This window comes from Onychomys torridus, chromosome 10 (assembly GCF_903995425.1).
Source record: "Onychomys torridus chromosome 10, mOncTor1.1, whole genome shotgun sequence".
NCBI lineage: Eukaryota > Metazoa > Chordata > Mammalia > Rodentia > Cricetidae > Onychomys > Onychomys torridus.
This window is the reverse complement of record NC_050452.1, coordinates 42,294,280-42,319,887: the sequence shown is the minus strand read 5'-3', so window position 1 is coordinate 42,319,887 and position 25,608 is coordinate 42,294,280. Positions and strand designations below refer to the sequence as shown.

At 41.2% G+C, this 25,608-nt stretch overlaps 1 protein-coding gene across 7 annotated transcripts in view; it reads right to left on the bottom strand.

Moving 5' to 3' along the window:
* The window catches only part of Atp8a1 (ATPase phospholipid transporting 8A1), a 224,799-nt gene that overhangs the window by 33,202 nt on the left and 165,989 nt on the right, over nucleotides 1-25,608 (bottom strand). For all 7 annotated transcript variants that reach the window (XM_036201199.1, XM_036201202.1, XM_036201198.1 and 4 more), the window contains 6 exons: nucleotides 19,409-19,592; nucleotides 19,203-19,313; nucleotides 11,730-11,804; nucleotides 11,505-11,627; nucleotides 7,296-7,374; nucleotides 3,280-3,341 (listed from right to left, as the gene is read on the bottom strand). In XM_036201199.1, the coding sequence (XP_036057092.1) occupies nucleotides 3,280-3,341; nucleotides 7,296-7,374; nucleotides 11,505-11,627; nucleotides 11,730-11,804; nucleotides 19,203-19,313; nucleotides 19,409-19,592 (634 nt within the window). The remainder of the gene's footprint in view (nucleotides 1-3,279; nucleotides 3,342-7,295; nucleotides 7,375-11,504; nucleotides 11,628-11,729; nucleotides 11,805-19,202; nucleotides 19,314-19,408; nucleotides 19,593-25,608) is intronic.

The following is a 25,608-nucleotide window of genomic DNA, read 5'->3' as shown; positions in this document are numbered from 1 at the left end:
GGCCTCTCTTCAGGGAGACTCTAGTCCTCTCACACAAGGCCAAGCCTTGGCTGCTCTTTATGACCCGTCAGGCCTTCAAAACCAGAACCACAGGGGAGACCCTCACATGCTATTTGTGGAGTTTTCCAGCCAGTTGATGTGCAGCACTGGTCCCACACTGTGCACTGGCCTTGAAGAAATACTTCCCAAAGATTTTACCCCAATGATGATGGTGTCTTATTAATCACTGTGGCAGTTTTCCAGCCCCTGATGACCAGCATCAATCTTTTGTTTGTCCTAGCGAAGCAAAGATTTTGCTTCTGTGCTGCTGGTCCTCTTGCTAATCCCAGCTGATTCTTCGGCTTCAGCTGACCAGAAACTGCAGATTTGAAATTCAAAATATTATACTAGTGACCCCAAGAGTCTTTGAGGGACTCTCAAACTTCTCTCTGTAACTTCCTAAGTCAGACTTCACTGTCTGTCATTTTCTCTTTCAATCTCTCACAGAGTAGCCCATTAAGCTCTGAGCACTCAAGGCCATTTCCAGCCTGAATGCTGGAATTCCACAATGCTCTGAACAACCAACATGGTAAGGCCTGTTAGAGCAAGGCCCCACTTCTGGTACCAATTTCCACTCATTTGTTTTCTGTTGCTGTGAGAAACACCTTGTCAAAAAGCAACCCGGGGAGGGAAGGGTTTATTTCATCTTCCAGGTTACAGTCTATCATGGAGTGAACTCAGGGCAAGAACTCATGTCAAGAACCTAGAGGCAGGAACTGAAGCAGAGACCAGAGAGACTTCTCTTATGCAGCCCAAGCCCATGTGTCCAGAGATGGCACCACCCACATCAATTAGCAATCAAGAGAATGCCCAACAGCACGTCCACCAATTTGGTGGCAGCAATTCATTCCCCACTTGAGATTTCCTCTTCCCAAGTGTATTGACAACTGAGATCAGTCATCCATCTTCCCACCATGATGAATTGACACCTTCGACACTGTGAGCAAATAAACTTTTTCTCTTCAGTTATTTTGTGCAGATATTTGTTTACAGTGATGAAAAAACTAAGGAGCACATCTTCCTCACAAGGTTGTTTTAGATTAAAACATGGAATGTGGAACACTTAGACCAGTGCTCATATTATTATGATCTATTTATAACTACATGTAAAAAACTGAAACCTTGTGAGTCAAGGAAACTCTGGGCATTAGGATTAATTCATACCACTGAAAATGTATTTTCTGCCTAGTACTGGTGATTACCAATGCCCATAGTGTAAACTCCTGCTTTGAGGTTTTGAGGACTGTACATGCTTCGACATTTTTGTGCAGGGTTGAAAAGTTAAGCTCTAGGGGTACAGTTGCATTTTCTCATCAGGATACCTGGTGGCAAATTCTGATTACTATCTGCAGACATCAAACTCTTATTAGTGAATATCAGTTAGCTTAAGCTACATAAAATTTTCAGTAAGTGATAAAATGAAAGAGAAGCACTCTCTTGAGACCTGAGACTTTAGTGTGTCCCCAAGACAGAGCCATAACATAAACTGTGGTTTTTGTCCACCTACCTGGTTAAGTATATATACAATCCTCTCAAATATGGTTGTGATTTTCTTTTAACTCCTCCAATGGGAAGACACCAGGAAAGAAATTCCATGATTTTCCCAAACCTGAACCCCTCTGGCTAACTGAGTATAACTTCTGTTACTATAATAAAACACTCAGAAAGAAAGCAAAATAGAGTCATTTGATTCAACCTGGCTTACAGTCCCAGGTTCCAGTCACCATTACAGGGGAATCAAGGCGGGACCTTCATACATCATATCCACAGTCAAGCAGAGAGGTAGAATTAATGCACGCCTCTGTGTGTGCTTGCTTAATACTCAGCTAGAATTCTCTATTTTTATATAATGCAAAGCCCAAACCATGAAACAGTGCCACTCATATTCAATAGAGGGTCTTCCTTCCTCATAGGCCAACTGGATCTAGACAATTCCCCATGAAGGCTCTCTTCTAAATTGTGTGGAGTTGAGAGTTCAAACAAGTCAGCACACACATGAACTTAACTTCTTATCATCCAGTTATTCCAACACTTGAGATGTGTACATTTTAGTGTTCAGTGCTGGGGCCTGAAATGCATTCTTCTCTGAGCTGTACTCTCAGGCTCAAAAGGATATTTCAGCACCATTATCACAGAGTCAGCCACACCAATGGCTGGTTGGTCACACTTTCTCCACACAGACACTGAAGAGTGAGTGAGTGAGGTACATAAGGAATAGAGAGAGGGCTGGTTACAGAATGCAGAACTCAGGTTGCAATGCCCGTGTAATGGATTCAACTGTGTGACCAGGGGCGTTAGCATTCCAGAGACCTCTTGAGTTTTGGTAGAAAAATGGTCTGAGTGCTTCCTGGCATCTTAGAGGCAGGGGGAAGAACTTGGTGGATCTTTGGCAGCTGTGGGAAAAAAATGTTACAGAAGCCTGTGGATCACTCTCATTAAAAACATATTAAATGTGTTTGAATATTTGCTTGCATGTATGTATGTGCACCACTTGTGTGCCTGGTGTCTGCCAAGGCCAGAAGAGAGTATAAAACCCCCAGAACTGGAGTTACAAGATGGCTGTGAGCCATCATGTGCTGCTGGGAACTGAACCCATGTCCTCAGAGCAGTCAGTGCTCTTAACCATTGAGCCATCTCTCCAGCCTCAGATCACTCTAATTTTAGTTAGTACAAGCCTCTCAAGAAATCACTGGTTACACACCCATGAATACTTTAATGACACTTGGTAACATTTTGGAAACCAAATATATATAATATAATATAATAGATATTAGCAATGGCATTAAGATAAACTTGAGGAGAAAGTTAACATTGAAGAAAAAATGGGGGAACAGCAAGTAAGAGTAAAGAGAGAACACTGAAAATCAAAGAAACAGAAATCTTTTAAAGCCAGTGAATCCAAATCATACTTCTAAGAGCAGCTACGGCGGTACATGTGCCTGACAATCATTCTTGGCACTTGGGAGGCTAAAGGAGGAGGACTTTGAGTTAAGGGCCAGCCTGGGCTACACAGTGAAGTCCTATCTCAAAACAAAGCAAACAACAACAACCAAACACACAAAAGAAACCCAACGAAACCTCATGTAGGGCGCTCTTAACACTCCAAATGCCTTATTTCATTTTCAAAGGAAACTCTAAGCCACTCTGAAGCCCGCCCCCACACATTTAAACCTGAAAGGAAAGGGACAAAGGTAAGAAGCAGTGGTTTTAGACAAAAACACACAGAGGGGCTGAACTCACAGTATAAACGAAGTTTCCCAGAAGCAGGTAATCCGAGGTTTTCCCATTTCCAAATACCGTGCCTGCAAGAAAAGGAGAGGCTTGTGAGGAAGAAAACAAAGGAAGGTCCAAAACAACGAGAAAGCAACTTCGTCATTTTGAACACAGGAAGTCCCTAGAGGCGCTCGGTGGGGTCGGAAATGAAATATATATTTGAGACCAGGCTGCTATTCCTCACGAAGTTGTTACAGATGGGCCACAAATTAAACACCAAATGAGAAATCTGACTTGCTAACCAATTCTCAGACTCCACAACATGAATATAAATACACAAAAATGTTGAACTCTTAATCATTCGGAAAGCTTAAAGTTCTGGGCATGGACAGGAAGTGATGTCTCAGTGCAGAGACAGAAGGTTGACAGCATCAGTGAGAGTCACGAGACCCTTCTCAATAAAGCTATTAACATGGAATCAAGAGGAATCCGTGAAAACCATGCTTGAACACAAGGAAGCACCAACTTGATCCCACGCACACGATGCTTTGAGGCTGGACTTCCGGGTATATTTAAAGTCCTTTGTTATTCTACGACTGAGTAATATACTGAGTAATAACTGTAGATGAAGGAATAGCAACTCAGCAAGAGATGCTATTACTGGTTGAAAATATTGATACTCAGTTCCCAGGGAACTCAGCTCCGTCATGAAAGGCAGCATGAGGCTCCCCACTCTGCGTGATTTTCAGGTTCACACAAGTTACATGTGTTGTCTGGGGCAAGGCAAAGATACTTGGCTGACTCTGTTAAATTATTGGCTTTCATTCCTGGTCTTTGGATTCACTCAGAAATGATTGCGCATCCTCCGGAGCTTCTGCACACAGGCTTTATAGCTATTCAGTCAGTACTTACCAAATTAGAAATTAAAACAGAACATTAAAAAAAAATCTGTATTTTATCTAAAAATAACAGTAATAAACCCAGTACAAAGTCATATAAACACGTTTCATGAAAAATAGCTATTTTTCTAAACAAAAGTGAGTGAGAAAATTGGCATTATTTTACATTAATCTCCTTAATGTCCAGAATTTAACAGAATGCAGCTGGGTTCTCACATGTTGCTTTGGTAACAATATTTCAGAGAAATATGGATTTGTAGAGATAGACATGGAGTTATGATGGGTGTGTCTGTGTTTATTTTGGTAATCTTTTCCAATAATTATTTTATACTACATCAAAACTCAACAAGCTGCTTTTTTTTTTCCTCCCTCCCCAGGAGGTAGAGGTCTGTTTTTTGTTTTTTAAAGGTTAGTTGCCAGCATGGAATCTGAAACTCCACTAAGTGAACTCTGTGTGCTTGGTTACATTAAAATCCACGGATCCCGTGGCATCATGCAAGACTGTAATCCTGTGGAAGGCAGTGGCTCAACTCATGAAGAGAACCACCTTTCCCACAATGCCCATCACTGAGCTCTGGAACAATAGCAGATGTGCCTTTACGCCTGCCTAGTCTGTCTCTCCGAACTTTATCTTGACACACCAATGTTCAGGGGTTAATCAGAGCACTGGTCTACAGTGTCTTCAAGGGCAGCCTTAAGTGACACTGGGCATGCAGCAGTAGAGAGTTCGAGAACCCTCACTACCTCACTGCCATTGTTTTTACCCCAGCACCAGGTGCCTTATCCCACACTAAGTTTGTATCATAACTGAAAAGGATAAAAGCTGACTATTACAAAAATTGATAAACACTCAAAATTTTGACCCCACAGGCTTCCTAAAGCTCTTGAATTTTATGAGATCTATAGACAACGCTTGGAACTGTTACGTTAAGAATGATTATTGCATTTTATATTGTATGCTTTTATGGACTCTCGCCCCTGCATCCTTTCAAAGCAAAGCAGTCTCCTAGAACTCATCTAAAAGTGGGAAAAAGAAAAACAATTACAGAGTCCCCATCATCGAAATGGGAACGCAAAGCCTGTGCCACCTCTAACTCATTCTTTGAGGAAAAAGCCAAGGGCCCTCGAGACTCGTCTGGATTTGGTTACCCTAGGCAGCAGCTGCTGGGAACGCCTGGGCTGAAGCCGGCTGATGTGGACTGTTTCCCAGGGAAACACAGAGATCTGGCATGTCTAAAGTATACTGTATGCTGTTTGGCTTGGCTTATTTTTGACATTAAATTTCCCTCTTCTAGTTCAGAATGTCGAAATAGTAGTTTCATGGATTGGCAATATCTTGCTTTTAATTCTTATGTTGATTATTTTTACATTTTGAAAGTTAACTTTATTTGGTGAATTTCCTTAAGGTCAGGATATCCTGAATTGTACCCTGGACGTCAGTATTTGATTGCTTCAAAAAGCAGAAACAACGTAATGTACATCAGCTGATTACTGGGTAAAGAATGGTATATCTACACAGTGGAATACTGTTTAACCAGAAAATGGAATGAAGTACTGATCGATACTACAACCTGGAAAAGCCAAGCTTATGTACATAATTCCACTTATATGACATGTTCACAATAGGCAAGTTCACAGCCATAGAAAAATTAGTAGTTTCGAAGGGCTGTGAGGAGGCTTCGAAGAATCTGGGAGTGACTTAATAGATGAAGGGTTTCTTTCTGGGGGTGCTAAAACATTATGGCATTATATGATAGGGACATCTGCATAGTTCAATGTAGATACTAAAAACTACTGAACGGTATATTTTGGAATGGTAAATGTTGCAGCAACTTAATTATACCCCAATAAGAAGACAAGCTCTTTTCCATGATCTTGAAATTGAGATGTGTTTATCGTTACAATTTCCTGAGTAATTAACAAAGGAGATTAAAATTTCAGCTTAGGCAGGAGTCCACCACCAAGTGTTTCTCTGGAACACTTACACATTCGTGCTGTGAGCCACAGTAATGCAGCCACAGCTGCCTGGGTACCCATGGGAAGGAAGGCACTGTTGTGAGCACAGCAGGTCCTCACTCCTCAGCTTGCTGAGGCTTAGAGGAGATAGATGATGCCAAAAAGGCCCGAACACCACACCAGGTTAGGCAAGCTGTGTGCAGACATAAGGAGACAGGGGACTGGGTGCCGCAGGAGTGGGACAGGGGTGATGGGAGAAGCCTCCCTGTTCACAGACTCTCTGGGGAAGAACACATAGGACTCCGGAGGTGGAGGATTTTGTTACAAGTATGATAAGCCTTGAGATACTTGGTTTGGTTTATGTTTTTTCAAGGACATTCTGGAAACCCACGTTAAAGGGGCAAGAACAGCAAGTGTGGTGTTATGCTAACAACCATGAGTTCCTAGATGGTAGGAATGAATACCTGTACTTAGGAAGGACTCACTGCTTCTTGAATGGAGAGTGAGCCAACATTTATATTCTTGCAGCCTTGGAGCACAGTACTGAAGAACCAGCACTTCTTAGCATCCCAGGGAAGAGGTCTGCCCTGGGACTCAAAGCATCGGGCTAGGCTTGACAGACATCCTTCCTCCCTAGAGTGGCCACTTCATCATTTTTATGGACATAGGAAGTACACCATGATCCTCTCTTTCAAAACTGATGGAATAAAATCACTCCCTTGAAACCAGCTGAGAAAAAGGTACGCACTCCAAGACGAAGGGGAAACACATTAAAAATGTCAGCTCAAGTTCACCTGAAAATGCCAGCCCAACTGATCAGGATCAGTTTAAAGTGCTCTATATAAGCCGCACAGTACAATAAACAGATGACATAAGACATTAGCACTTACGATCTTCACAGCACGGGCTTGTAAAGGCGGCGGGGGAAGACCTAAAGTCTGCAAGTTTGGGAAGCATGAGGGGGTAAAAAAAAAAAAAAAAGGGCTTTGCATAGATTAAATCACTTGACTTCTAAAGGAATAATAAAAATCTCGACTGTGTGCACAACTTTTGGATGCACAGTATTTTCGATGAAGGAAAACGCCACGGCAGGGAATGTCGCCGTAACTTAGAACACGCATGGACAATGAGTTACTTTGCCGAAAGGGTGAGACACCACCTCTTTGCATTCATACCCTTTCTACTTACCATACTGAAGGGCTTTGAGTGGGAACCAAAAGAGAATCACCGAGTGGAAGAGGCCATTCAGACAATGAACCCAGAAAACCTGAGGGAAAACAAGAATCCATGAGAACCATTCGCCATAAACTGGTGCTGTGACCTCTGCCCTTCCCTTTTTATCTATGGGCTGGATGCACAAAACGGGTTTCTGCCGGGGCCACCACTGTGAATTCATAGAACTGACCGACACTCTCTGCCGTAGACGTTCATGGGTCATTTATTTATTTTTATGTTTCTCAAGATGTTTTTTCAGCTTCACTTGAAAATTTTTTTTCCTACTTAAAAAAAAAAATTCCACTATCAAAAGTTTAAATTTCTGCCCACCAAAGGGGGAAGAAATCTTATAACAAATGCAGATCCTGCAATTTCTTACATGGGATTTTTTTCTTTTTCATAACTCCAGAAGAATAGACGTTTAAAAGACTATGACTGGGAACTCCAACCCCCTCCTCCCATCCCACCACTCTGTATTGCTTCGGTGGTACAAATATATAAAGCTGCTTTCTCTCTCTTGCATAGAGTATAAAAAAAAAGCACAAAGTCTAACATTTAGATTATGTATTCATTAAAATAAAGTATTCTGACTATGTCTGAATTTATCAAAGGCTTTTACAATTGTTTAACATCTGTCAATACCAAGTTTCAGACAATCACCACAGCCACTTAACAGCCATTACTTTTTATGTCTTGTGTGTTACGAACAGGAGAGCAGGCATCATCGGGACTTGTAACAGAATGTGAGAGATTAAGTTATAGAAAACTGCTTAGACTCTTTATGAGCCCCTGAACAGCTGTAGCGTCATCATTTAAAATGGCTTCTTGCAAACAAAGCTTAATGTTAAATACAATTGGCGTGTATTAATAGTTCTAAGCTGTTCAAACAACAGAAATTAAGTTGCCTGCCTCCCAAAATTTTCCACTGTGATCTCAATCTCCTTTGTGAGTTCACCCAGCCACGCTGGATGGTATGATCCAATTTACGCTCCAATACTTTACACATTTGAACTTGTGTTACTCATTAACCTTTGCTGCTTCTCCTCACTCGGCCATTACCACACGTTTTTATTTGACAGAAAGCACAGGTGGGTGCAAGAAAAATTAGTTCTACTTTTCCATTCTCCCGCCGACACTTATTGTCACATGCTAATCCTTTAACCTCTGTCATGACCTCAGAACCTCCGACCCCTTTTACCATAACAAATGTAAGCCTCATCATTCAAGGGGACAATGCTTCCACACTTGGGACCCTCGGCAACCGCTGTGTAGACAACTATGCATTTTGTAACCATTTGTTCCTGAATTTTAAAACATTTAGGTGGAATGCAATCAAACAGTTTAGCTGAAATCGTTTGCCAAAAAATCTATAAGCCCTAGAGAAATAGATGGTAAGCTGAATATATAAGCTAAATACATACTCAAAGAGATACAGAACTTGTGTAGCTCAATTGAGTTGATCTGGAGTTTTCTAAATAACCGGGCTCTACAGACAATTAAGTATTTTTCAACAGTAAAAGATAGAAGGAAAAAGTTACTCTTATGTCAGCACTGCACACTACCTGCTTTCTCCTTTTCCTGACCACAAAACTGTGCCGGTAACTGTCATGTGTGACAGGGCATAAGCGGATGTAGCTTTTCAGGAATGACTGGGTAATCCTGGGAGGATCAATACATGCTTTCATTCAAGAGGGGCACAGTCATGTTTGGGGCTGGACGCTAACTTCTGAGGCAGTACCACAGAGCCCAAACTATGGAAGGCAAGGACCTGTAACTGAGCTTGATGAAGCCCACTAGGTTTGCTGAGAATTACTGCCAATGTAGCAGCCTGCACTTGGCTCCCAGATGACTTTTTATAGTAAAACAGGAGCTCATGAGCACCGCATACGCCTTGACTGGAGCTTTTCATCATTTGAAAATGTTCACCATAGATAATGAAAACCACACCAGCAATGCAGGGAGAATTTGATACAAACTGTTCACAATAAATAAATAACTCAAAAAAAAATGTTAAAATGTTAACTTAGATATTGTATACTATGAAGAAACAGCTTAAGAATATACCACTGAAAATACAGTTTTCAGAACTGGTGGTACAAATTAAGCAAGCTTCAGGGTGTTTGATGTTTTAATTGACCAGTTTCAGTGATTGAACCCAAAGCTATCAAGCTATATGCATGTGTTCTGCTGGACATGCATGCAGTATGCTCATGAAGACTGGGTCTCAGAAGAAAATGAGCTTCCTGTTATATACTCAACGCTATCATTTATGGTGTGTAGAGCAAAGCACCAACAGACCTGCTTCACTTTGTTCTCGGTACACTGAGAATAAATAGCACTAGAGAGCCTTATGAATTAATAAATATGAAATGTCCCTGTGCTAGGTGGGTCCTGGTGGCTCAGTGGTTAAGAGCACTGACCGATGTCGTAGAGGACTTGGGTTCAATTCCCAGGCTGTCCAGTGTCCAATCACACCAGGATTAAAAAAAAAAAAAAAAAAAAAAAAAAGGAAGCAAAAGTTCCTATGCTAAATGCCTGTACATTTAAGACATGGAATTGCTGTTATATCTGTCACTAATTTACTACTGAACATGCACTGAATTAAGTGGAAATGATTCAGTAAAATGGTATTATATTTGTTCATTTGTTTTACTACTAATCAAATACATAAATATTATGGCATCTACCTTGGTTGCTGCCATTTTAAATTCGTCCTCTCCGTGACATTAAACAGAAACCTGAATCACTACATTATACTAGTGTGGAAACGTGTCAGAAGATACACTTGCCAGAAAGTAGACTATGCAGAAACGAAATCTTCTCTTGCTGGAATGACTAAATATCACAGGTCAAAGGAGATGACAGTAGCGTTTAAACTTAGGTAGAGTTTAAACCTAAGCAGTGCAATCAGCTCAAATGTCCATCAGCCGATGAATGGACGGTAAAAACGTGGAACATTTACATGGCAGCATTTCCTTCAGCCATAAAGGAAAATGAGCCCCTGAACCTTGAATGGAAATGAACGGAACTGGAAAATATTATATGAAGTGAGGTGGCCCGGGTGCAGAAGAACAAATCTTGCAGGCTCTCTCTTATGTGTGGCTCTTAGTTTCTCATTTAAAAAAAAAACAAAAAACAAAAAAACAAAACAAAACAAAACAAAAAACCAAAAAACCCAAAAACCAAAAAAAACAACAATCAATTCATTGATTCTTTGTGGATTTCACATCATGCATCCTGATCCCGCTCATCTTCCAGGCTCCTAGCCTCCGCCCTCCGCCCTGGTGACCTTCCCGAATAGCTTCTCATTTTTATGCATGTATGTTTAGGTGAGCATGTGTGTAGCCGGAGGCAAAGGAGGCAGCAGGAGGCTCAGGAAAGGGCAATGGGGAGGGTGATGGAACACAGGAGATAGGAAGGTACCAGGAGGGTGACTGGGGGCGGGAGAAAGGGAGGTGGGGAAAGGGATGAAGAGAAGCAATCGGAATAATCACATAAGAGAAGCCATAAGAAAACCTGCTACTTTTGATGCTAATGAAGAAAAGAAAAGGAAAAAAATGACTTTGTAGATAAAAACCAAAACCAAAACAACCCAGGGAAACTAGTTTTTGGTATAACGCTAGATACTTCATCTTGTGTTTTAAATTTTAAGCCTCAGAGCTACCTAGTAAACAAGAAGTTACTTCCTGGAGACTATAGTTTTAATGCCCAACTCAGTCACTCTAAAATTCTAATGAGCATGTTATTTCCTCAAACAGGAGGCTGGGAAAGAACAAGTACAGCCAGGCCCTGTCAGTCCCAGGTGACTCTGGTGAGGAGTGAGTCATTTCCAACACTGCCTGAAAGGGCAGTGACATGGCCTGCAGGCCATGTCTACTCATTGCTGCCCCAAGAACCCCGATGAAGAGTGGTTTCATGTTAATTTGTTATCCTCAAAAAAAAAAAAAAAAAAAAAGAAAAGAAAAAAGAAAGAAAGAAAAGAGAAAGAAAACCCCAACAAACAAAACAAACAAACAAGAATAACAAGACCCTCAACAGTCCAGCTCTACCAACAAAACTCCTTTGCCCTCCATACTTGGAACCTTCATATGATTTGCCTCACACGGTACCTTGGAGTTCTTGGCTGAGGCAGGCCAGATGCCCCAAGCAACAGAGAAAAGCCCTCTGAACACCAGCTCCTACCTTGGTATTGAAGTCCAGAGCGTTCTGGGATGTTTTGTACAACTCAGGGTATTTTAACATGTTCTCCTTTCTGCATGATCTCTCAAATATTCCAAGCGTCAAGGGAGGCATCGCTGTAAACATCTGAAGGGACATACTGCTCATTACATCACATGGCCAGATGACGGGTATGACATTTATCTTCAGTATTAAACAAATAGGAATTATCAAATGTGCTCAACTTACCACATTATAAAGTCCTATGCACCATCTCTCAAAGAGGATTTGTCCAGAAAAGCCATTGACAAAGGCAAACCAGATCTGGGAAGAAAACAATTAGGACACAGAATCTCAACACATCGAACCCTGGATCTCTGGACAATGACGTTTCTTGTCTTTGCTTTTGACTTAAAGGGCACTTTCATTATATAGCTGCCATCTGAGACAGAATTTATCCGATTTGCCAAATCTAAATATCTACATGAGCAAGCAACCACAGATTTTTTTTTTTTTTTTAAAAAAAATAGGTATTATTATCTTGTTCCTACAAGTGAATATATTTACATGCCATTAATTCTCAAAGCTTTAATTCCCCTTTCAAGACCCCTAGAAGGATTCAGTTAAAGATTATTTTTTATTATAGATGCTACACTTATTTATTTAGGAACTAACTTCCTGTACTAATAAAATCATCATTTTCTTCTGTGTCTTGTGTGTAGTTTATATAAATAGTGTCACAGGTTTATTTTACTTGAGACCAACTGTATATAGTGTCACATCCTACTTCTTTCCCTTAGCATTACAAAGAGCATTTGAGTTTCCACAACTCCTTGACACACTTTTAATGGATTCAGAACTTCTGCAGTGTGGAGATTTTGCTGGCTGAACAGCTCTTGTTATCAGAAATGATTCCTAACTTAAACCTAACATATCTTTTTTTTCCCCTTAGGCTAAATACTTCAAGTAAAATTCAATGCATTAAATGTTTCCTTTTTTCTTTTTTATATGGTTCTTATTGATATTTTATTGATAATTATTCCCATCAGAATGTTAAATTTGAATTGATATATTGTAATATTTTAAAGTTAAACTTTTTATTTTTAATTATGTATAGGTATATGAGTCTGCATGTGGGCATGTGCATATGAGTGCAGGTACCCGAGGAGACCGGAAGCATAGCATCCCCTGGAGGTATAGTGACAGACGCTTGTGAGTGGAACTTTACTGCTTGTATAAAGGACCATCTTTAATGACTAGAACATATGTTTTCATATGTTTGTAATTTTCTTTGAAAGAGAAATCCCAACTTAGAAACAAAATTCAGGAGTAATAGAGAGTTTTTTTTAATTCAGCATATTTGAAACAAATATAAAGTGATTATCGGCAATACCTTGAAAAAAGAATGCGTTTAAAAAAGCCAGCCTAAATATAATTAAAAATCAAGTAGACTTGGGAAAGTAAGACGCCTAGCCCAGCAAGAAGATTGCACATCCACATAGCACAGTACTAGCAGACAGCAGGGAAGAACTTGACTTGCGGCACTCCGAGGCCCAGGAACCTTGCTATACTTCATGTTTCCTTTAACCTCATTATGGAAGCATGAACGGCTACAAATTTGGTATTCATCAGTACGAACTCAGGACATCCCCCCATCTCCCGCCACAACGAACAGTTGCTGTACTGGCCTTCATTTTTGTAGTGGAAAGGAATGGTTGAGCAAGTATTAAGAGTGAGTGTCTCCAAATCAGTCTATTGGACATGATCTGCACAGGATCACAGGGAATAATTAATTCTAAATGCTTTGTTAAAGCACTGATACTGGGTAAGTTTATGTTAATAAACTGTATATGGTCAATAATTATAGAGGTGAATAGCCCGTTAGCTTATTTGCATGTAACCTTCTATTGTTAATTTAGGGACCATGAGATTAAATTTTAAGACCCTCCTTCAAGTCAATGAACAGATAGAAAGTTTCAAACACAAAAGAACGCACAAATAAACCAGCAAGTTTGAGTCCAAAGTGGATTTTAAAATATATAAGCAGACTGTGCTATAATAGAAAACATTTCAATGGGAGTTAACACATTTTTATTGCCGTGCTTTCTGAACGAAAGTTATATGACATATGCTTAGAAATTTATCCTTTGTATTTCAAAAGGTTCATCTTCCTGTTGCTTTTCTTTTTAAAAGAGAACGGACTGGAATGCCTAAATTAGGGCCAAGTCTTTCAATACACTTTATGTACATGTTTTGGTATTCAAAGGCTTGCTCTCTACATTTCTTTTAAGGAGAAAGAGCAAGTCCTTGACAGGAAAGCAGTCTACCACAGGCAGGTTAGCCCGAGATTTGTAGTTCAAGCCCTATCTTAGAAACACATCCCTAAGTAAGACAGAACCTGAATTACCATAAGCACACAGAGGCTCTCCTTTCACCCAACCAAAGCAGTGGATGGAGAGCCTTCGGGGGTGGTGCCCAGATGATTTCAATTCCCAGGGAATTTCCTTCCCAGCATACTGGGAAAGTACCACCTTATTGACTTTAATGGCATTCTGGAAAGGGGAACCGCTACATTGTTTTGGGGCATAAGAAAACTTAGATGCCACCAATTGTCTTAAAGAAAAGCTCCTCTTTGTTAGGATGGGATCAGATGATTCAGAAGGGGGAAAAAACTTTTTAGAAGGAGCCAATGATTTAAATGAACACCTAAAACCACTGCCAGGCAGCGACCCTGAGTAAGCTTTCTATCGCCATCTGCTGAACCTGTGTGTGTGGCTGAAATTTACAGCCACGGGGGAGCTAGCTAGTGATAGCCCCGGTGGGACAGAGACAAGAAAGCAGCTTTTGCTGATAATCTATTACACCCTTTGGGCTTAAGATCATTCTTTATGAATTCTTTTCCAAGCTCCCCTCCAACATCCCCAACCCGGAGAGGCGTGTCAGCTAAAGCCCCACAGACATTTTCCTGATGGAGCACTTCTGCATATTAAGCAGCAGCAAACAGTCAATGCAGTGGGTCTCTGCTCCCACGCCTGATCAGCACACAAAAAAAAACAGAAAGGAGAGGCCCGAGACTGGCTGTTGTCCTTGCTGGAGACATTCAGTGATGTGTTTTCTGCCTATTCCTTCTCAGTACTGACATGAGCCATTAACATCTGCAGAACTTGTTTTAGCTGGCAGAAGTTAGGTATGGGGGGAATTGATTTAAAAGTTCAATCCATATCCAACAGTTGAATGATATTCAAAATACATTTCCAAAAAGTGCTACCAGAAAAATAAAAATGGAGTTTCCAGGAAAGTTTCTATCTCGCTTCCCTTTTAACCCATTAAGAACGTGATCAATGTCAAATAGCTTAAGAAGAGCATTTACATTCAAAGCCAAGTCAATTCCGGCCTGGGCATAGCCACAAATCATATAATTCTGGCTTCGAAACGGGGTGTGAAGACATCTTTTTCACTTGAGTGAAACACATTTTTATCTTCCTCATCGGTACCTAAATTTCCACATTTCACTCCTGTTGTCAATCTAGATTAAAAAAAAAAAAGTCAACTAGTCTATAGTTAAAATATGAACTTATTTCATTAAAAATTATACTCCATACACAGCTATGTGCTGACAGATCTTAAATTCTTGGTTTAAAAGTCTTGAGAAAAATCTATGTAAATAAAGTGTATCACACTTTCAATGATTTAAGTGACAACATAAAATTAGGAAAGTTATCCATATATAGAGGGGATGGGGATAAAAATAATCCTTTTAGGGAAGGACCTCAAATTTATATGGAAAAACAAACATTATTTTTGTTGTTATTGTTTGTTTTTTTTTTTTTTTTTGAGACAGTATAACTAGGTAGCCCAGGCTATCCTCATGCCTTAGTCTCCCAAGCACTAGGATAATTGGTGTGCACCAAACTCCTGACTTCAAAGATTAAAAAAACAAACAGATAAACAAAAACCCAACAACAAAACTTATAAATTACTTTGAAAGTTTGTATTAAAACACAGGTTTTCCAGACCAAATCTAGCAATAGTAATCAATGATGCTTATGTTTCCAAATATTTGGTTACTTTAGCTAGGGGCATGGTAACCTAACTACAGATGTTAAGTGACTAATAGATGATGTAGTCTGTATACCTCAAAATTAAGTTTCAATATCCCAATCCAACTCATAACAAGAATTCTGACAGAGGTGACTGAGCCAACTATCTTGTAGTTTCTAACTAACACAGCAGATGTGGAGTAAAATATCTCCGGTGAAAATATGGATCTTATTTCCATAAAGAAGTGGGTAGGCCATGTCCTTCCGACAGATGCATAGAAAGGCCCACGGAACAGAGGGGAAAGTGGCATAGACAACCACCTGTAAGAGGGCCCTAAGCAAACCTGTGAGGGTGTGGGCAGGTCCTAGAGAGCGGAAGATAGTTTTCCTAACAAATTATCCACATTCCTCCGAGCTTTCTGAGGAACGACTCAGCCTATCTAGAGGTTCATTTTTATGCTACACTTTTTGATGACCGAGGGGCCAAATATTAAAAAACATAAGAAATGTAGGGAGCAGAGGAAGCCCTGAGTGAGTGAAGTACTGAGTGAGTGTGTGCCGCTGATGTGGACATAGTCACGTCAAGGACGCCATAGCCCAGACTCACAGAGGAAATAGCAAAGCCGTCTCCCCTGGGGTAATGCTCAGAGGGAAATGGTAAGGCCGTCTTCAGGCCACCAAGTGTGAGTGCTGACAGTGTAGGTAGAGAATGACCACCACAGCTTTCTCCCCAGATACTTACAGCTTGAAGATTGCTCCCTTACAGAGACTGCCCTACAGAGAGTAGCTGGACCTGCCCTCTTACCCCGCTGTACACCATAAACCCTGCCTCCTTGTTTATCTCTATATAATATCCCTGCCTCCTTTTTTAGGTGTATATAATAACCCTGCCTCTATGTTCAACTCTTCATAATAAGAACACAGAGCTTCTGGGTGATGTAGTTTCTCCAGCAGGGAGCTCAGACCACTCAGCCCCAGTTTTCCATATGTTTTTCTTCATTACCTTGTGTCCCCCATCCCACCCCCACTCCCTGGAGCTAGGCAAGGTACTGACAAAGAGAGCCTTTGAGATGGCTCAGGAGGTCAAGGAGTTTGATGCCAAGACTGAGGATCCAAGTTCCCTCCCCAGAGCCCATGTGGTGGACCTGGACAGAATTGACTCCCGAGCTGGCACACACCTTTAATTTCAGCACTCGGGAGGCAGAGGCAGGCAGATCTCAGTGAGTTCAAGGCCAGCCTGGTTTACAGAGTGAATTCCAGGACGGTCAGGGCTACAATAGAGAAACTCTGTCTTAAAACAAACAAACAAACAAGAAAAAAAAAAAGTCCGGCAAGTTGTCCTCTGATATTCTGCCTTCTGAAGTTTGAACATGTCTACCGCCATACCCTCAAAATAATAAATGTCAAAGAGTATGAACACATGAATAAGCCTTTGTTGTTCACTTCTCCGCCAATACTATGCTGCTTGCTCCGCTCTGCAGGCCAGATAGGCACTTCGTCCAACTTGAGACGCACTCAAGGCAAAATATATACCGGATTTCAAACACTGGGCATGGGGGAAAGAATGTAGACTTTCCACCCAAGTGTAAAAAAATTAGTAATTTCGACATTGGTGAGGATGATAATATTTTGAATATATTGACTTAAAATACAGTACTGAATGCAAACTGGGTGTTTGCTGTGGCATTTGCTAACGCAGCACCTACAAAACTTAAAATTACAAACGTGGCTTCCATTGTAGCCCACTGGCCAGCGGCTGAGGTTACGGCCTGTGCTTGACTTGTTTTGTCTGGTATTTGATGCCTAGTCTGACGCCGAAATATCTGCAGGGCGAAGCTAGGTTTTAATTCTCGGTGTGTCCATGTATGTTTGCATGTGTGCAGGTGTTCATGCGTGGGCATGTGTATGGGGACCAAAGGTCAACCTCAGATGTTGTCCTGGAGCTCACTGAGCAGGCTAGGCTGGCTGGCTAGCTTCTCCGTCACCTCGACTACAAAAGCATGCCGTACCATGCCTGCCTCTGTACACGGGCTCTAGGACTTGAACTCAGGTCCTCGTGCTGACATATCTACTGTTTTACCAAGTAAAGCTCCCCAGTCTCAGGCTTCATTTGTAAGGTGATGCCATCTTTGATACGTGGAAAGAACCTAGAAATAGAATATTCTAGGGAAATTCCTTATTCCAAATCCTATTTGTCAACCCTAGAAACCAAAACAGATGGATAGCAAAGGGTAGCTGTGGCTAACAGAGAAGATCTAAGACAATGACTCTGAACCTGTAGGTTGCAACCCCCCTCTGGGGTCGAATGACCCTTTTACAGGGGTCACCTAACCTAATATAAATATCCTGCATATCAGCTATTTATATTACAATTCATAACAGCAAATTACAGTTATGAAGTGGCATAGAACATAACTTTATGGTTGGGGGTCACCACAACATGAGGAATTGTAGTAAAGGATCACAGCATTAGAAGGTCACTGATCTAAGACAAGGATGCCAGATAGTGATGCTGTTAGCTCATTTCCCAGTTGCACTGGTGTGCCTCCCCGAACCAGAACTAACTGCTATCCTCTACTTCTGTCGTCTTTCATCTTTTTTCCCCCATCACCAGGGTTGTTACTCTCTAAATACAGTTTTCCATGTGTGTACTTTCCTCAGCAGTGGGTTAAAGACATTCTGCACATGTTCAAGCTTCATAGTCTTTACAGTTTTAAAAACTGAAAACATGACTCACGAGCAATTCTACTTCAACTTTCTACCAAAGTGACCTGACACTTTTAGCTAGTGTCTAAATGTTGATGACTGTTCTCACGGCTGACATCTTATTCGCTTGAACACATTTAGAAATTATAAAAAGTGAAGAGATGGCTCAGCAATTAAGAACACTGACTGCTCTTCCAGAGGACCAGGGTTTGATCTCCCACACCACAGGCTGCCTAACAACCACCTGTAACTCCAGTTCCAGAAGATCCACCCTGGTCTCTGTGGGCACTGCAAGCTCATGGTGCAGAGACAGACAGATATACAGGCAAAACACTCATTCACATAAAACAAAAATAAAATAAATCTTATGTACCATGAATCTTAAAAGGTCTTATTAATAAAATCAAACCTGAAGCCAGGTATTGGGGTGAATGCTGGAAGTTCAGAGAAGCAGAACAAGCCACAGCTTCCTCACCTTGCTAATTCCTCAGCTGATCCTGTTTCCTCAGACTGGAATCCTCTGAGTCCTCATCCGAATGGGTCTCAGCTGAACTGCTGCTTAAAAGCCTAAAAGCTTAACCAGCTCTAGTTCCTGGTCCTCACGCCTTATACCTTTCTGCTTTCTGTCATCACTTCCTGGGATTAAAGGCGTGAGTCACCATGCCTGGCTGTTTCCAGTGTGGCTTTGAACTCACAGAGATCCAGATGGATCTCTGCCTCTGGAATGCTAGGATTAAAGGCGTGAGTGCCACCATTTTCTGGCCTCTGTATCTAGTGGCTGTTTTGTTCTCTGACCCCAGATAAGTTTATTAGGGTGCGGGAACACAATATCAACACAATCTTACAATTGTATTTTCTTAAAAAGGAAATGAGAAGATGAAGCAAATACTTATGAAAACAGCGAGAAAGATCTCCATAAAGAGAATGGTTTGAATTATGAATGATAGAGACAGGACTAAGTTTAACACGCCGCTACCTCAATGATGTAGAGCACGATGTTCTTGTAGAAGCAGTATAGGATGCACTTGGAGACCCTGTTGTAATTCCAGGCACCGTGAACCATCAGCAAATTCTTCAAATACTTGAACTAGGAGAGGAATGGAGAGGCATTAGTATTTTCCTCCTCACTGCCGGCTGATGGAGAAAGCAGTGTTGATATGTGTCAGAGCCACGAGGCTTTACCTGAGCTATGGAGTAATCGGAAGAGTTGGCTGCCTGCAGACCTTCGTTCCCACTTATCCCGACCCCCACATGGGCCGTCTGTATCATGCTGACGTCATTTGCTCCGTCACCAATCGCAAGCGTGATGACTTTCACTTGTTTCTTGACCATCTCAACCACCTCAGACTTCTGAAGAGGAGAAACCCTTAAACAACAACAACAACAACAACAACAACAACAACAAAGGGTCAATCACGCCTGTTTCCTTAAAAAGTGCTATAATTTCAATAATAAATAAAGCAAAACGTTTAGATGAATGGTTCTCTGATGAACATGATAAAAGGGTTACAAATGGATGGTTCTCTGCTAACCTGACTGTCACTTTGAGGGAAATTCAAAACAAAGATAGCAATAGTCCTAGAAGCAAATCTGCAGGTGATGCGCAGGAGACGTAACACTTTATTAAGTACCAGCAAGGGACATCAGAAATTTAATTCAAAGAGAAGGCATACAAAGCTGTTGAGGGGCCAAGAGACAGCTCAGTGGTTATGAGGATGTACTACTGTTCTTGCAGAAGACCAGGATCCAGTTCCCAGCACCTGTATCAGGTAGCTTACAACATCCTACGCCCCCTTCTGGTCTCTGGTACCTGCTTCTCACATGCACGTTCTCCCCTGTATACACATAATTAAGAAGCAAAATACATCTAGCACAAACAAACACAACCAACCAAATAACAGTAAACAGTCCAAATACTAATGAGGTTCTATTTGGTGTCTTGAAAGAAGAAGTTTTAAGCTTCTGAGAGCTGGTCATATGTAATGTAAAGCAGCTTAAAACTATTGAAATTAATAATGGGGAGTTGGCTAGCCTTTCAACCCATTCTCAGACACCATTGTGAATCTCAAGAAAAGTAAATATCCGATGCTAGAATATAGTCCACATGCTTTGTTTTCTTCCAGAGGCAAACACTAATACACACATGCAGAAAGCAAACAGCCTTTTCTACAAACATGGACCAGGAACAGAAGGCATAAGCGTTTACATTAACATCACATTTGGTATTAAATGTGAAGCATTTTTCCATGCATCTTAAAAAGTCATTTTAGAAATAAGTGCCAAGATAATGATAGCAATGTCCTAAGACAGAATGCTTCAGCGGCACAATTAACTTAATCTATTGTCCATACTGCGCTGGAAATGGAAAGACAGGAAGACTAAACAGTGAGTCAGTCCAGACAACTATTAAGATAGCAATTAGAGCCGGGTGTGGTGGTGCACACTGGTGATCCCAGCACTTAGTGGTTGATCCAGGAAGGAGGGTCATAAGTTCTAGGCCAGCGTGGGCTACATAGCAAAGTCCTGACACACACATGGATAAGAAGAAGAAGAAGCAACAAAGGTATAAAATGCTAGTCCATAGAAATGTCTTAGAGCTGTATAATCACATTATCATCATCATCATCATCATCATCATCATCATCATCATCATCATCATTTTGAGACACCCAAGGCAGTGTCAGCCCAAGCTGGACTTGAATTAGCTTTATAGCTGAGGCTTTGGCATAAGACTCCTGATCCTTTGACTTCCATTTTTCCCAATACTAGATTATAGCACATGCCAGTCTGCCTCACTCAGAGATAAATTCATTAAGGTAAGTACCATGGATGTGTAACAAATCCTATCTCACAAATTGTTTGTTATTCTTTTTAAAAATAAAGGCTATTTAAGGAACCGATATGTCTTTACATATACTCTTGATTACGTTGATGAGAAAAATTCCCATTAGTGGGAATTCTGCATACATATGTGCCTCCAGGAGGCTCTACTGTCCAGAGCAAGGGAGGGAGCCATGGCAGCTCTGATTCTTGCTTGAAGTTGGAGAATGCAAGCTGGAGTCACTGATAGTGGTCCAGTTGCCTCCTCCGTACCCTTAGTGAAGAGGAACTGGTAACCAGCTGCTATCTCAAAGAATTATTTTTAAGTTTTTTCTTTGGATTTCCTTTTGGAGTCTGGCAACATTACAAAATGACACAGCTCTGAACTCAACTAGAGAATGCATATCAGACTACTAATGGTTCATTTCAGCGTCTGCCTCCATTTCTCTTCAAAGCAATTTTCATTCCATTTTCACGTTTTATTTAATTTTTCTTAACAGGCTAATAATATAAATGGGTAAGCCCACTGGCCCTTGGCCAAGGTTTTAAACACGGACTATAGTTGACATTTAGTAAATGTCAGAAAAGAATGCTCACCAGGAATGCTCTAGAAAGCAAATGGAAACAGGCATGAATGAAGGGAAGCATTTGAAAACATTTATCAAACTCTCTTTAACAGCTCCCAATCTACATACATCATAAAATCACACTGTGGTGCTAGGACATTGTGCCACCCTTTTATGAGCTGACCCCACATAGTGAGCTAAAATCAGTGACTTACAGGAGCTTCAGAACAGACCTGAACTAAACCTTTGGTCCCTTCTTCATGGTGACGATAACCAGCAACTATTGTCTCTGCTTCACACTGCCACAGTGGCTAATCTTCCTTGTTAACTTGATGAACTTCAGAATCGCCCAGGAGACACACCTCTGGGGAGTGCCCTGAGGGTGTTTCCAGAGAGGCTTAACTGAGGAGAAAAGAGCTACCCTAAGGTGCTGGGGATTTGAACTCAGATCTCAGGCATATCTAGCATACTCACGGAGCCCAAGTTGAGTATTCTTATCCCTCAAATCCAAAATCTGTAACTTTCTGGGTACCAATGTGATATTGAAAATTCAACATTTCATGTGACAAGTCACAATCAAAACACATTAAAAAGTATAAAATTATCTTCTAGCTCTGTGCATCAGGTTGATGTAAAACCTTACACATGAAACATGAAATAATTTTTATGAAATATAAATGGAATTCATGGTTAGACTTGGGGCTCGTCTCCAAAGAAGCGCATTATCTATAAGCACATATTCCAAATTTGAGAACCCCATTCTGAAGCATGCTGAACCCCAGCATTTTGGAGGAGGGACACTCATATGGGTGCTGCTTTACAAGGCATCTACTTGAAAAGTTACACAGGGTATAACGTTCACCCTTGCTGCACAGGGTGGGGTACGGGGGTGCACAACAACAAAGCAAATGTAATGGGACTCTTCAGGCTCCCACTGCCATGAATTCCTTGACAGGATGCACCGTAACCAGGCGCTGTGAGTGAAATGGACACTTTCTCCCTTTAGTCGCTTCTCTTCGACTATTTTATCAAAGAAACAGGAGAGGAAACAGACCGGCGAGATGGCATCTAGCCTCTTGATAGATTGCCTGGCTTTAGTAATTCCAGATGATGGACGATGCCTTCTTGACAAGGACAGGAGAGTTCACCCAGATGAGGGAAAGCGTACAAAGCAGATTTCTTTCTGCACTCAGATTCTCCAGCGCATGGTCCTGCTACTACTGTGCTCCCAGTTCTTCAACATTTCCTACACTCCCAGCTGCTCTCTTGACTTCTGCACATGCTTTGGGGGTGGAAAATTTCTATAATGGCCTAGAGCAACCACACTACACAGCTAGTTAACTCTGCCCAGTGCTTATCACAAACTATATGTGCAAAGCTAGGACCATCTAAGTCTTCAGCTTTCTAAGTACCAACAGTGACCAACTCTAAAGTCTGGAAGCATCATAACAATGCTGTTTTCTTCTCCCAGATGTGTATATGTCTATATGTGCATATAGTTTGTCCTACTTGGGGGTTTTCTACAAGACTGAAACGATTCACCACTGTCTTCCATGGCTGCCGTTTCTTTTCTGGAAGCAGTAAGCGACTCTACTGAAAAGGATTCCTAATGTAGCCTGTGCTGGGAAGGTCTGCTTTTCTTCCTAGGCACCACAAACAGAGGGTGGTCCCTTGTGGTGTAACCTAGGAGTGAGATGAATGCAGTGTGCTTCTCAGATACTATTCTGGCTGCAATCTCAGCACATGTTATTCATTATTGTTCTCATTTGTTATAGAGTAACTTTCAGTGCCCTGTGAACATTAGATCAGAGAGCATAGGGATGTTTTGTCATTCAAGCTAAGAAGTATAAAGGTGGTCTATTAAAAAAAAAATTTATGTGTTCGAGTGTTTTGCTTCCATGTGTGTCTGGTGCCAGCACAGACCAGAACAGGGTATTGGATCCGCTGAGTTGGTGTTACAGACTGTTGTGAGCCACAATGTGGGTACTGGAAATCAAACCTGGGTCACCTGGAAGAGCATCCAGTGCTCTTAACACTGAGGCATCTCTCCAGGCTTAGGTGGTCTATCTTATACAGTCTTTGTTTTGCACTCATTTAATGGGAACACTTGTTTTCCTGAATAGAACATGGATAATAATTATATATACATATATCTATACAGTCCAAAGAACTATGCAAAGACTTTGCATGGGTAGCCAAAAGACTTATACTATAAACTTAAAGTCAAGAACTATATTATTGGTATAATTTTAAATATGTAGGTGGAATTTTTTGAGGGGTGGTGGTTATCATCCTAAAACATAATATGATGAATGATCATATTCCTTTTGGCCACCCACCCATGAAAGATGGAAAACAACAGGCACACGGAAGGATATAGTTGTAGTTTCTGTTGCTGTGATAAAACACTCTTACCCAAAGCAACTTAGAGGAGGAGATGTATTTTATTTCTGTTTCTATCATCAAAGGGAGCCAGGGCAGTAACTCAAGCAAGCATTTGAAGAAGAAACCATGGGGGAATGCTGCCTGCTGCTTCGATCTCACTACTCACTACTCATACTTAGCTTTCTCATACTGTCCAGGATACCTGCCTAGGAATGCTGACACCCACAGTGGGCTGGGCTCTCCTCCATCAATGAATAATCAAGGCATATCTCCCCTCTCCCCAGCCCCAGATAATGCCTGTAGGCCAGCCTGATCTGGGCAATCCTTCAATTGAAATTCCCGTCTTAGATGATTCTAGGTTGTATCAAGACGACAATTAAGGCTAACTAGGGTAACTATATTAATTGTCATAAAGCGTTTTAGATACGCAATAACTAAACTTGGGTGCTTATTAAGCTTGACATTCACTCCTAGCTGCTGTTTAGAAGCCATCCAGGATGTGCTGCGCCTTCCTTTCTGACTTACTTCCTAAGGTCTCTCTGGTAAATATCGGTCTAGTCTCTATTGAGCCATATTTGGTTGACTAATAATGGAGTTACAAAATGAGAGAAAAACCTAATTTAATCTTACTGGTCCCCCCCCCCAAAATGTGTTAGGTTCATTAATGATGCTTCCAGCTGAGAAGCCATTAATATGTGGCAAAAAACACATAGTGAAGTTCCATGCGTATTGGAACAGTGCTCATGGAGGATTTATTACTGGAATGAAAGCAGCAGCTTATGTAGCAAATCCTAAGGCTGTTTAGCATATGGAGCATAATGAAACATTCAACCACCCCTGTGAAAGCAAACTGTGCTATTCAAATGACCGATGAGTGAGCACCCTCCTAGCCTCCAAAACCAACATCTATTGATATTCTGTGCACTCAAAGGCACCGAAGAGACTTTATAATGCAGAGGCCAAGGCTACAGAAATAACATATAGATAGCTCTTCTCAGGGGGAAAAAAACACACACGGAACAGTAACTTCAAAAAAGACTTCCTTTCTGAGGCATGTTCAGATACACAGTTTCTCCTGCGGAGTGTACACATGTATACTGATAAAAAAATAATGCCTTCCATTTCAGTTGTTCAGATGATATTTTCAATAGGGATTGTTCATACTGGCAGTGCATATCTGGGTGCTGAGGGGTGCATACAGCACTAAGGCAAACAGAAACTGGCCAATATGTCCCACAGAAGGCACTACAAAGAAAACTGCTCCTAGCAGGACATTTTATTACAATGTTTACACCAAGAACATAGTTTGGCATAGTTGAAGGTCTGCATTGTAGCTCAGTGGTGGAGTGTTTGTCTTACACACGTGATTCCCTCAGTTCAATCTTGAGTACAGAGAAAGTCTACCCACGACTGGTCTCTAAAACACATCGCTCCTGTCACAGAATGTTAAAGCTGGTGCCAACTCCTCTCTTGTACCCCAATCTACAAGTTGTCCTATATCCTTTCCTCACTTCTCTGTGCCCCTGTTAACACATCTGTGTTTCAAAGCCATCCTTCCTGTAGGGGATGCCTTTCTCTTTTCTCTCTGTTCCGTGCCCTGTAGCTGCCAGA